The 13,470-nt window shown below is 37.8% G+C and overlaps 2 protein-coding genes across 5 annotated transcripts in view; both read right to left on the reverse strand.

Moving 5' to 3' along the window:
• The window catches only part of LOC135084268 (uncharacterized), a 144,520-nt gene that overhangs the window by 23,808 nt on the left and 107,242 nt on the right, over positions 1–13,470 (reverse strand). For all 4 annotated transcript variants that reach the window (XM_063979054.1, XM_063979052.1, XM_063979053.1 and 1 more), the window contains exon 2: positions 8,732–8,797. In XM_063979054.1, coding sequence (XP_063835124.1) covers positions 8,732–8,797 — 66 coding nt within the window. The remainder of the gene's footprint in view (positions 1–8,731; positions 8,798–13,470) is intronic.
• LOC135084270 (mucin-2) lies at positions 801–7,091 on the reverse strand. Its single transcript, XM_063979055.1, has one exon. The coding sequence runs from the start codon at positions 6,944–6,946 to the stop codon at positions 1,187–1,189; it is 5,760 nt and encodes a 1,919-aa protein (XP_063835125.1). The 5' UTR covers positions 6,947–7,091; the 3' UTR covers positions 801–1,186.

A 13,470-nucleotide genomic window follows, 5' to 3' on the forward strand; every position in this document is an offset into this window, starting at 1 on the left:
GAAGTAGATGATTCTGTCTCTACCGATTCTGACTCATCAACATCAGCTCAAGAAATATTTGATAATAATAATTTTAATAAGGCCAAACGCAATTTATTTTGAATTTTTGTAGACTGTATACTACTAGAATTTAAGTTTAATGTTTTGTTTTGTTTATTTAAAGCCTATTTTGTCATTTTCAAATTGATTATTTTGTTTTAAGATACTGGGCAATTACTGTGCTTTGATGTGGGCAATTAGTGTAAGTAATGGGCAATGACTGTACTTTTTGGAGGATTTTAAATTTATTACAATATTTTCTAAGTTACGTAAGTTTTAACTAAAAACTGTTAATATTCTGTTTAACAGTTTATTGAGTTATAAGAAAAAAGTCATAAATGGTCGATAATTAAAATACTTTCTTTAATTTTTCATTTCAATGTGTTTGAAATCTTTAAGTGGGCAATAGCTATACGGTTTACCCTACATCAAAAATTTCTACACATTTAAGGTGATTGATTAGTATTTATTTTTAAGTATAATCTATTATTTATTATACTGTTAAGGCGATTAGTAGAAGTATAATTTTATTATGTATTTTTGTGATCGATAGCACCTACAGATAATTAAGCAGCAAATTGTTTCTTAGGCCACATAACTTTAATTTTAATTGCGCGTATGTTTTTTCAATTCTTCAGGCACTGTGTAGTTATTGTATTGTTTTACTTAAATAGTGTGTGTTTCTTGTGTGTGTGGTTGTGTACTTTTTATGTTTGTTTTTCTTATTATGATATGACAAGGATGGCAATGAAATACACATGAATTTTTATAAAATTTATTATTTTAACATTTTAAGTCGTATTTGCAATGTACAGTCGTAAGCGAAGGAAGGACGAGTATTACAGATTTACAACTATACAATACACTACATGTATACTCTTACGCAGTGAGCATATACTGTTACCACAGTAAATATACATACTGTGCTGTTACCTAGCCGTTTGTACCCACCACATCTGGTAACATTAGACATATTTTTGGTGATCCTAAAGAATGTTATACCTAGTCAAGTACAAAGGAGTATTTTGTTCCTAAAACTAATGGATCTTTAAAACTATAAGGCACTATTCATAGTTAATTTACTATGTTACAATGTAAATAAATAACTAATTCATTACTTTATACACCTAACCGTTTGTATGAGCTCTCACGAGACGCCATCTACAGAACTTTGCCTTGTGTCCGTTAGTTTTGTTGAGGATAATTCCACGACGTATGTTGGTGAAGCGTCGTACTTAATGTGTTTACTAATCTCCCCCACTATACTCTCTAAGCTCTGGGTCCCTTCACTCTCATTGGCACTGTCCAAATACTTCATAGAACTAGGAATGATAGAGTTTTCGATAACACCAAGGGAGCTGTAAACTTCGTCAAGAGATGGCAGAATTGAGGGCAATACCTTGACATCTTCGTAATAAATTGCCTCTCGTTTCCTTACAGTCTGAGTTTCTTCGCTCACAACAGTGGATAATACTGTGCTGAATTCTCCAGGGTGTCTACCAGAGACGTAAAGAGTCACAACACTAGTGTGCTTCGGTGGGGAAGGTGGGGCCGGTGGTGCAGGTTTAGGGGTTCTAGCCTTGTTCCTCGAACGAGAAGGAGGCGGCGGAGGTGGGAGATCCTCGCCACTGTCCTGAATCTCCTCTGAGAAGTCCTCATTACTAGCTATGTCAGAATGAATGTTTGGTTTAGGACTGTTACTATAAATATCATTATTGAGGTTAATGTTATTGTTTTGGAGTAAAGACAAATCTGGCGCTCCCAAACCGCCCAAACCAAGAAGGGGATTTGGAGTTTGCAACGTCAGAGCCTGCTGCTGCTGCTGTTGCTGAAGAAGTAAAGGTAATAGAAGAGAATTCAACTGAGGTTGAGCCTGCCCCAATACTGTTGGAGTTGTAACTATTGTATCAGTGATAAATTCGGTTGCTGTGACTACGCTAGTTGTCGGATCAACAATCGTAGTCAAAATAGCTTTGCCTTTAAACGTAATTGGCAAGACAGTTTCCCTGGCATCAGTGACGGTGGTAACATAGCTTGTTGTTCGGGTCTTGTACTCTGTAACAGGGGTTTGGGCGACTTGTTGCTGCGGTAACAAACCCTGTCCTTGAAGGGCCAGGAGAGGATTGATCGCAGGTTGTTGGTTTCCTAATAGAAGCTGAGATAGTAGCAGATTTGCTAACGGCACATTGGCATTAATCTCAGGCGCAACAGTTTGGGTAACAGGCTCGACATTGTACACAGTACTTGGCAGAATATGAGAGTAAGAAGTCTTCCTACCCCTTATTGTAGTCGGTGTGAAAACAACAGTCGTGGTTGGTGTCTCGTGCAAAATGTACCTGATCAATCTAGTGCCCCCATTCTCAGCTAATTCGGTCGATTCCTGAGCTAACACAAGCTGCTGATTACCCAAAGGACCTAGCGTAGTAGATACTTGATTTCTTGGTAGAATTTGTATACTAGGAGTGGCTGATAAAACGTTTTTGTACTCTGTGATTTTACCGTTTACAAAAGGTATCGTAACTTCAGTTGGGATCTGGTGTGTGATGGTGATTTTTCCATCGTTAAGAGGGTTGTTGTGGCTGAATCTCTCTCCGCTGTTGCTCTCGAAAGAATTTCTTTGTCTGCTGCTTGCTCTACTGGTAGTAGTACGTGTACGTGACCTACCAGTTGTTCTTGAAGAAGTGGTCCTAGATCTATCAGAGTTTGAGTTCCTATTACTACCAGTGAGTCTAGGAGCTTTCGGTCTAGTGGAAGAAGTGGTCGTCCTAGCAGAGGGTCGCGAAGACTTGCCTCTTCTGTAAGCTGGGCTAGCAGTGGTTGTGGAACGACTTTCTCCGCGAATGATAAATGGCTGTCTTGATGATGCTTTGGGAACAGACGCAGTAGTAGCCCTAGAGTTACTAGAAACGCGTCCGCTAAATCTGTTACCAGGTCTTGGTTTCTGTGTCGCCGGTGCCGGCGGTTCAGTTTCTGGCTCGGGTTCTGTACGTCTGTTTGCCGAAGGTTTGGCCACTGTACCAGGCCTTCGGAAATTAGTATACTTTCTGCTGCCATAATCAACCTGACGCTTTGATCTTCGCCTGAAAGCAAACGGTCTTATTGAAACGATATTTGATTTTATCGGGGCAGAGGTAGATGGAGTTGCGACTTGCCGTTCTTTCCTGTCAGAAGAATCATAATCATTATCTTCCTCGAAATCTTCTTCCTCTTCTAATATTTCCTCACTTTCTTCAACCTTCTGTTCGTCTTCCTTGATTTCTTCCTCTGGTTCAGGTTCAGGTCTTTGGAATAAGTTTCTTCTTGGGAAAAGAGAGTTGGTAGGTCTTTGTCTACGAAGATTGAGAAGAGGATTTGAAGTGGAGCGCGTGGTACTTCTCTTGGTTGTCGTTGTGATACGTCCACGTGGAACAATATTATTTCTCCTAGCAGATGGGGTTGTTGATCGAGGAGTAATGGCCGTACCAGGCTGTCTGACCAAAGGTGGTCTTCTAAACTTCAGCAGTGGGTTATTGGTGGTCCTAATTGGAGCCTCAGATGCCTCCTCTAAAGGTTCAGTTGCAGTTTCCTCTTGCTGAGTTGCCAAAGTTTCACCCTCATTCTGATCAGGTGATGGGAAAGCAATAGTGGCTGAATTCCTGTTATTCCTCAGCCTTGATGAAGCAGTAGGTCTTATTCTAGGAACAGCTGACCTGCTTGCGTAGTCCAAACTGTTGCTCCTAAGTGAGCTCGACCTGAAACCTGAACGTTGCGATGTAGGTCTTATACTTCCTCGTGGGAAACCACCAGCTCTTGAAGCTGAAGGAATGTTTGACGATAAGTTTATGCTACTACGAGAACCAGAGAATCTACGTCCAGGACTTGACGATCCAGGAGAAGCTGATTGCTTTCTATTAGCTCCGAAGCCACTAGGTCTAACCGATTTCAATGTGGGCGTAGCAGTAATAGTCGGTGTGACGTCTAAACGAGTGATTGTAGCCGCACTACTTTGCAATGGCACCCTCTTCGGACTGAATGTTGGCCTGTTTCTTGAAGCGAATGGTATAATTACAGGTGTGAATGTGGGTTTCTTAGGTGTGAAAGAAAGCCGACTCTTCTTCCTAGTATTTAGTGAATCTTCCTCTTCTACTTCCGGTTTCGTTTCAGTGGTTACTTCAGGCTCTCCCACCGAACTTTCGATGACATCTGGGCTCGCGCTAATAATAGCACCTTCAGTGGAAGACGTGGTTGTTGAAGCTGGTGTAGTAGTGGCCTCAGTATTCAAAGTTTTGTTATCACTAGTAACTACTGTTGAGTCACCAGAAATGACAGCAACTTGACTGAATAATATCTTTTTCTCAGGTTCTGGTGTTGGAACGTTATCCGCTGGTTTAACTTCTGCGAATAAATTGTCAATATACGTGCCTAAAAGTACTGTTGGAGAGGCCCCTGAAATATCAGGAAGCTGAGTTGCCTTGATTTCTTCCTTAACCACAGTTGGGACTATCTTAGGTTTGTCACCATTGTCTTGAATGAGATTCTTATCTACAGAACCAGAAGGTACCTTACGACCTAACTGGTTATCCTCGACAACCTTCGTATTGTCAACGATATTTGTGACAGTTTCCAAGCTACTCCTAATTTCAGACGTGTTGCCTGCGTAGAAAGTTGTAAAGTATGTGTATGTTGTGTAGAATGTAGCTTTACCATCGTCTTGCTCTAAGTTATCATCAACAAGTGATGGTTTGATTTCAACTTCTAGTTCTTTAGGCGGCAGCACACTGTCAATATCAATAGGAGTTGTATCAATGGGGCTAACAGTTGGCACAACCTGAACTGTAGGTAGAACTACATTTGAGACAATTTCTTCGCGACTAGTGATGGTAGTAGATTTATCTTTGTAGAGAGTTGTCCAGTAAGTGAATGTTGTATAGTAAGTAATTGGCAAGTTGCTTTCTTCTTCAGGTTCTTTTTTATTATTTGGCATGATTGTTCCCGTTACAACATTTGTGATCGTCTCTAAATGACTCTTGACTTTGCTAGAGTCTTTACCAATGTACATCGTAGTGAAGTATGTGAATGTAGTGTAGCTTGTTTGTAAAATAAGTGTAGGTGAGGGCATTATTTCATCAATGTTGCTCTCGGAACTGATTTGATCTTCTAAGATATTGTTGCTGTCTAAGAATTGTCTTTCTCCCCTAGATGATGAAGATTTCACGTCAGTTACATAAGAGTTTTCAGATTCAAGCGGATTTGATTCAACACTGAACAACATGTCAACTTCAATAGGGCTTGGTTGTGGAGTTTCTTTGCTTACTTCCACAGAATCAGCCTTATCTTCTTCCATGCTTACACTAGTTTCAACAGACGAGTTCTCTTCAGGATTTGCTGGAGGATCTCTCTTAACTTGTTTGCAGTTTCTGAAGTCAAACTGAGCTCTAGTGCTTTCGGCTGCCAATGGGTTACTCTTAGTAGGTATCAATTCATCAGGACCAACGTAGTTTGTGTAAACTTCACTTCTGCTACACACATTAGCATCAGTACCTACGTATATCGTTGTGAAGAAGGTATAAGTCGTGTAATAAGTTTTAACAGCGTCAGGTTTGATACTGGCTACAACGTCATCACCCAATGACGGAGTAGGTGTTTGAGAGGAATAAATGTCGTCACTTTCAACAGATTCAATAACATCCTTATTTTTAACTAAATCAATAATACTGTTGATTGCAAACGACTCTGTAGGACGACCAATTCCAACGCTAGTTGGTGCAATCTCATCTTCATCAAAAGCTCCAAGCAAAGATGGATCAAGTTTTGACAAGTCTAAAGTAGATGTAATAATGTTTGTAATAACAGATTTGTGACTGGCTATACTTGAAGTTTGATCTCCGAAGAATGTAGTGAAGTATGTGTAGGTAGTGTATAGTGTTTTGTAAATTAGATCTATTTCATTGTCATTGGTCGAAGGTTCTTCTTCTTCCTCTTCGGATTCAGGCTTTTCTGTAGGTGTTGTTGAATGTTCTGTGCTAACAGAGACTTCAATATGGCTTTGACTAGTCACTGGAGCTTCTGTAGTCGTAGTAGTAGTTGTGGTGGTCGTCGGTTCTTTTTCTTCTACGAAATCATCAGATTTTGTAGCAATATTTTCATTTGCTTGACTTTGATCGTTTTCTTCTTGCTCCTGAGTTGTAGGTTCTTGCTCTGTTTGAGTAGTTTTTGGTACTTCTTCAGTTACTACTTCTGGTGCATTTGTTACCGCCTCTTCCGATACAGTTTCAGGAACTTCCAAGCTGGTGTGGACTGATGATTTTACTTCTATAGACACAACAGCAGTAGGTTCGATATTCACGTTGGTATTACAGACAATGTTTGTAAGATAGCCTACATCACTCTCTACAACGACATCAGATTTGACTGACGTAGTAGTCACTGAACTTTCCAAAGGTATAAAGTATGTTGTCAGATAGGTCAAAGTCTTGTAAGCAGTAGTCATTGTTGATTGTGTTTCTAAGCCAGCTGTGCACACAACTTCTTCGTGAGATTCGTGTTTTGTTTCAGTGGTTGTCTCTATATCCTCAAAGGACTCATCACTGTGACCACTCTCGGTAGTTGTGAAAACTTCAGCTCCTGATTCCGTGTGTTCTTCATCTTCTTCCTGTTCTTCTTCTTCTTCTTCCTCCGGTTTTTCAGTTACTTCTGCAGCTGTATTTTCCGATTCTTCCTCAGAATTTGTTAACATCTCGCTCAAATCACTTTCCGTAACGACGGACTCTTGAGGTAATTCAATAAGAGTGGCAGAAGGTTTGAGTGTCTGTAATGGTTCTGTAGGCTTGGAACTAAAATCTTGAATAGGAATAACGCCTAAATCATCTGTGATACGAGTACTTTCAGTAGTAGTAATAACCGACTCTGATGGCTGAATTACATCCATATTGAAGTCAAATCCAGATTCGTGTTTAATACTAATTGTGTCTGGGCCATTATCGACATCATATTGAACTTTCTTTAAACTTTCTTCGTCGTCGTAAAGAGAACTTTCAGTGCTTTCTTGGACGCCTGGAGTCGTGATTTGTGTAGCTGTAGCAGTATTAATTTCATGAGCACTAAATGTCGAGGTCGCAACTGGGATATCAGCAGCAAGGAAAGTAATTTTACTAGATAATTTATCAACCGGCTTAGCTGATGGGAAAACATTAACCTCATTCGGATCTTGTGGGCGACTTGTTTCAGTATTGGGAGAAAATATAATTACAGTATCACCAACAACGGTCGTAAAATCAGCGAAACCGGAATAGGTAAAAGTCGTCTTCGGCCTAGGTTCACCCTTTTGACCAAAGAGCTTCTTAGGCGTTTTAGTCTGTTGATTTTGCTGCTGGTAAGAACTCTTAGATTCAACATTGTCAATGTAATAAAATAGAGGTGAAAATTCGTTTTTGATCGTAAAAGTAGGTAAATCGTAATCGGGTTTAACTTTAACAATGTTCGCTTCTTCGATAGGTTCTTCTTTAACATTAGGCTCTGTCGCAATCGGTTCAGTAACGGGCTCGTACGCTTTACTCTGTCTGTGTAACGTGTTAACATTATCTAAGATAGATGGTTGTACATTAAAATCGAATTTCTTTTCATTATCAAAGATTGGACCGTCAAGGAAGTTCAGGGCTTCATTGTGGACATAACGCGGGATTTCTTTCACAGGTTGGATTCTACGGGCAGTAGGTTCCTCGAATATTTGATTTTCGACTTGGCTTTCAGGAGAAGTAGGAGGGCTCCAGTATTTGACGTTGTCTTGAGCCGGTTTGCTGGCATAAACAATATCAGCTTTGCTGCTAGGCGCCAAATAGTCTGTGTTTTTAAGAATGAACTTGTCAGGGTCAATGAAGCCTAGATCTTGCTTGACGTTCCATTGTCCGTCAAAATCGGAGTGTATACGAGTTGGCTTAACAATAACAGGGTCGTCTACATTGGATGGTTTGTTGTAGAGTACAAGAGAGGATTTGGTAAGGAGCTGGGCGTAGATGCGACCATTATCTAAGGTGGTGCCGAGGATTTGCGTTGCGAATTCCGTGGTGACGCCATCTTGGATGAATGTCCTTGCCGTGGATGTCAGAAGGCCGATGAGAGGTTTGACGCTGTGGTACCTTCCGGCCCTCGCGTAGTCGTTCCTTTTCTGGTCATTCACAAGTAGAACTGTCAAGTCTGTCATCCAGTCGGGTCAAGTCGTGGAGGGGATGGAGATCGGGTGCGTTTTTACAAAGTCCATTTGGGTTGAGATGTCCACCATGACCGGATTAGATTTGAAAGAGAAAGAAAAAACATACAATTAATAATGGAATAAAAAGAAGAATATAAGATGCTAATTTTGCTAATAGATTAAAATTGCAAACGTGTTAGCACTAATTTTGTACAACTTTTTTTACTGTATGTTGATGATATTTTATGAGATGACATTCCAATATCTAGCTTCAAAACATTAATATAATAATCATAATAAAATTCATGATTGACTATAAAACTTACGTGTCATGTCTCAAAAATATCACCAAATAAAAACTAATTTACAAATCGAAAATGCAGAAAAACAAGAAGAAATGTTACTGCGTATATTGAAGATTAGAAAATAGACAAATCTAATACAAGACTCAAGATACTGTAAGGACTCAAGCAAAAGTAAGGTTTGTACAGAGAGTAATAAAGCTCAAGTTAGTTTGATACACACCCCTGTTTTCCGGGACTCCTTCTCGCTTTATCCTCGTTGCTTCTATTAGTTCATCATTATTGACATCTGGAACAAAAAAATATTGAACATTAAATTATGTTTTTAATAATAGTTCATTAAGTAGAACGCTTTATCTCAAGAGGCTTTAAATATCAGTGACTTGATAAGTATGTATCTCTTTTTGGCTCTTTTGGCAGATTTCTCTTATGGAAATACAAAAAGTTATAATATGGTATCAGTATTTAAGCATAGTTTTATGATTAATCTATTCTGTAGATTGCATAGCGTGGGAACAGTATTACATTAAGATAACAACATATTTAAACTACTATTTTGGTACAACTTTCATATCATCACAGAAAGCTTTAAAAAACTCATATTATTAATAAACGTTTAAGTTTAACAACAATAACATTCAGTTTAAAATCGCACTCTCTCTGCCACAGTACTTTTACTTTAAGCTTATTAAGATAACTTAATTTTTTGCTTAAAAGCACTCAAAATAATGCTTTTTAAAACGTTATTGGTAGAGAAACACCCGAACTTTTGCCTTTCAAAAATATTTTTGGACCAAAAATACCTGAAATAAAAAAAGTTTTTTAGTCGAGAATAACTCGTATTGTGAATGTCTTTTTAAGATGAACGCACACTTGTCCAAGCCCTTCTTTCGATTTGGACGATTCTACGGAGACGCGTGCCGTGTGCGAGCCGCGAGGTTTCAAAGGATTTCATAGAACAAGAAGATTATAATTTTATTTATCGAGAAAGTGCAAGAAATGTGAGGCACTTCAAACTAGACCACTTAGCTCAGTTTTGGCAAGCTTTCTGACAGTTGCCAAAATCAAACACTAGTAAAAACGTATGTAAGGTGACATTGGATGATATAGGTATGATTTTTGCCTTACTTTAAACGAAGCCTGAAGACTATGCATCTAGGCGTTATTAAACTAAGGAATTTTATATTACAAAGAGTTAAAAAATTCGTTCCGTTCTATTCGTTCGGCGCGTTCGGATTAGTGTGCAGTCTCCTTAAAGATATCGGTTGAGAAAGTGCTCCGCATTCACGTAACCAGGGCGGTCATTTCGTAATGGTCGAGCAACCCAGAGTCTCCCGAAAGTCGCGGGTTTGAAGCCGGCGAGGTCACGCCCTTGAGTGGAACTGATTTTGTTATCAGACCGATCACAGATTAGTAGATATGAAATAAGTAGGCCTAGTTTTGATAGACAATAAAACCTGTATTACAGAAGAGCAGCTATTGAAGAAATCAGTAACAAAATGAAATTCGGTCTGAGCCTTTGTAATAATTAAAGGATAACGCTTTTTTGTGTCCATAAATTGCTTATAAAAATTGATTTGCCCTCTGTTTTCAATGACACATCTCATTCACGGTAGAAAGTACAGTCGCGGAATGAAAAGGTTCGTCACCTTAGTGTCGGTTTTCGCTTGCACTAGGTAGAGTCAAACCTGCCAACATAACCGTGCAAGAAACAGTGCTGCTAACATTTAAATAAATATGACGTTTGCTAACGAATAAGGTTTTGCTTGTTTATTTTTCTATCCCATCAGTGCAATGTTACAAAATGTAGTTATTTTTATTTAATAGATGATGGCAGGTTGAACCAACAAGAAGGTTTTAGTTTATCAATCATAATAATCTTCTTGACAAGTTAAATCGTCAAACAACTTTGATCCGAATAATTTTGAACTTTACTGACGAACAGTTAAAGATTATTTTTTCTAACTCGAGATTATTCTGTAACATAGTTTCAAAAGGTATTATGTGCTCGCGATTCGTTGAAGGAATCAATTTAAAAACTGACGAACCTTTTCATTCCGTGACTGTACCTAGCTAGATGTAATGACAGCTTAACGTACAAACGTTTTAGTATTTAATACGATTGTTGATCAATGTCTTGCAAAAAGGTGTTTTGGTCAATGTCCCGCAAAATAGTGTTTAGTAGTATAGGCCCCATCTTTGAGAATCAAACCTAGAACCTCCAGAACAAGAGAGTCAAATCGTTACTTTTGACAGTGTCAAATTAAACCAACAACCATCTGGTCAGATTTAGAACCTGGGACCTAAGACAGTGAGTAATTTCGGAGTCAAGCCGTATGTCGCAAGCCCAACCTAATCTAAACTCCAAGAACAGGAAGTGACATACAGATTACAGCACAGTTAGTAATTGTGAGAAAAAACGTTACAGAACTTACTATTGTTCGTTATCTCTTCGCCAAGGGACTTAGCACATTGCGATGCTGTGATGCGCACTTTCGCAAGGGAAGTTGTGTAAGTGTCTTAAAATTGTTAACATTCCAAGAAAAGTATAATTGACTAGTTTTTAAAAGTCTCATAATGCCATTTTAGTTTGAATAAATTCGGCGTTTGTCACTATTTGTTGCTTGGAAAAATCAGGTTGCACCACCTTAACTTTAACCGTAACTAACTATAATTGGTGTTTTTGTATGGAGTTTGACAGACTTTTGACGTTTAATAAAGTCAAAGTAAGATTGTGCGTGCATAGATACTGAAATCATAAAACTAAGTAAGCACTGTAAGACAGTAGAAACTCAAATACGAGTAGATGTACATAAGAACATAATTATAATATTATGTTTAGAAACATTTCAAAAACCTTACTACTCGTATAATATTATGTAATAACAAGTTAACCTTAATTACAGTAATATTGCATAGAAAACACGATTCCGCGTGCATAGACGGAGAAAATTCAATTTCCTTAAGTAAAAACTATCTAGAAGTGAAGATGATGCTTACAAATCACTTCACAGTACGATAGAAACTTAGGTGCCTGTTTAAGAAATGAAAATCCAACAATAAAGCAAACTTCAAGGCGAGAGCACAGTAGATAAATCAAACAGTACGGAAGCTTCATACAAACGCTCGAAATCAGACTCACGCACACAGACGCACGCTTTACACGAGCTCTAAGCGAACCTCGCAGTCCATCCGTCGCGAGTGTCGCGCGCGTTGTTTTTAATAATAATTTTATTGCATGCACTGTCCGCTGTATTTTTAAAAACATGCCACGAGTGTATTGCGTAGTATACGGCTGCTTGAACTCGGCATCTTCAAAACCAGAACTTTCAATTTTTAAACTTCGTAATAATTCTGAATTGTAAAAATGATTAAATATTACTTTTTAAATAAAGTGCTTACATCTGATTTTGTAATAGTTCTTTTTAAATTACGTAATTACGCTTTTTAACAATTTATGTGTTCTATTTGATAAAGTAATTTTCTCCGCGCGCTTTTGTACTAAGTGATGAACTGTATTTAAAATGAGGCAATAGCTATGTGAAAGTAAGTATCCAGTATTTTATTTATGAGAATAGAATATCTTCCACCGGCCTCTAATAGTACCACTTAATCAATTTATTCGATCATTATAGAACCTAATTAACGTTTTATTTTTTTGTTAACTACTTAGTCAATTAATTTATTCCATTAGGTATTTGATAATTAAAAAACCTAAATAAATGTTTTAATAAATAAGTAAGTCAGAACCTTATTAATTTTATAAAGATTAAGAGTGCCAACCCTAACACTCAGTTGAAGTGTAGGTATTTAACTCGCCGAAAGGGCTAAGTTTCCGTACTGCTTTAGCTCATATATCTACTGTGGCGAGAGTGAATAACAGGGCAGATATAAGTAGGTACTATCCTAGACTGCATCTCACTTAACACCAGGTGCGATTGTGGTCAAGTACCTGCCTTGTTTAGCATTAAAAAAACTATCAAGTTTTTGCATGTTCTTTATTATCACTTTAAATAATTTAAGCACTTTTTCTTACTATTTACTGTTCTAATATTATCACAGGCCATATACATGACAACCAAGACACCATTGCATCCGATTAAAAAAGAATGCCGTTCCTATTTCAAAAATGGAATCAGTTTGAATTGTTACGAAGAAAGTGCGCAGCGTAGTTTCATTCAACGCACGTCTCCTTTGACCCAGTCACGGTCTTCCTTCGACATACAAAAACATCCATTTGATTTGAATAACTTTTTATTTTTAAACAAAAAAAGGTCAAGGAATATATTCTGTAATTCTTATTATTTTACCGCAAGGTTAGTATTTTAGTTTTTAAAAACAAAAAGGGCGTTTGAATGTGACTTCCATTTTCGATTTGCGTGTTAGCGTATTTGTAATGTTTTTCTAGTATCAAAATATAGTTTTATTGCATTTTAGTTTATGTTGTCTTATTTGTAGTAAATTATAGAAGTCTAGAAATAATTGTTATTGCACGACACACCTTTGTACCATACTTAGCATTTTGGACGGAAAATAAAACAAAACCTGCGCATCTACAAATAAGATTTTGCCTATTTTGTCTCAACAAACATCCTTTTAATTTTTTGGCTGCTTGTTTACTTGTTTTCACGACTAAGCGCTTAACATTTCAGTGATATGAAACACGGAGTTACTTTTAATTGTCATTCATATCAATATTCGCGTAAAGATAGTTATTTTTGACTTCGTCCAAAGTAAACCAAAGCTACTAAACTGTCTCTACATAAAAATCCCTCTAGTTATTACGGTCTACTGCTGCACATCTATGTAAAAGCTGTAATACAGTCAACGACAAATAGTTCGTAACATCAAAAGTAGCCAAAAAGATCGCAACACGTCTCTGTTACAAGATTTTGTTGTCAACTTTTTTTTTTTTATGTGAAAGGAGGCAAACGAGCAGACGGATCACCTGATGTTAAGTGA

This window comes from Ostrinia nubilalis, chromosome 25, assembly GCF_963855985.1.
Source record: "Ostrinia nubilalis chromosome 25, ilOstNubi1.1, whole genome shotgun sequence".
Classification (NCBI taxonomy): Eukaryota; Metazoa; Arthropoda; class Insecta; order Lepidoptera; family Crambidae; genus Ostrinia; species Ostrinia nubilalis.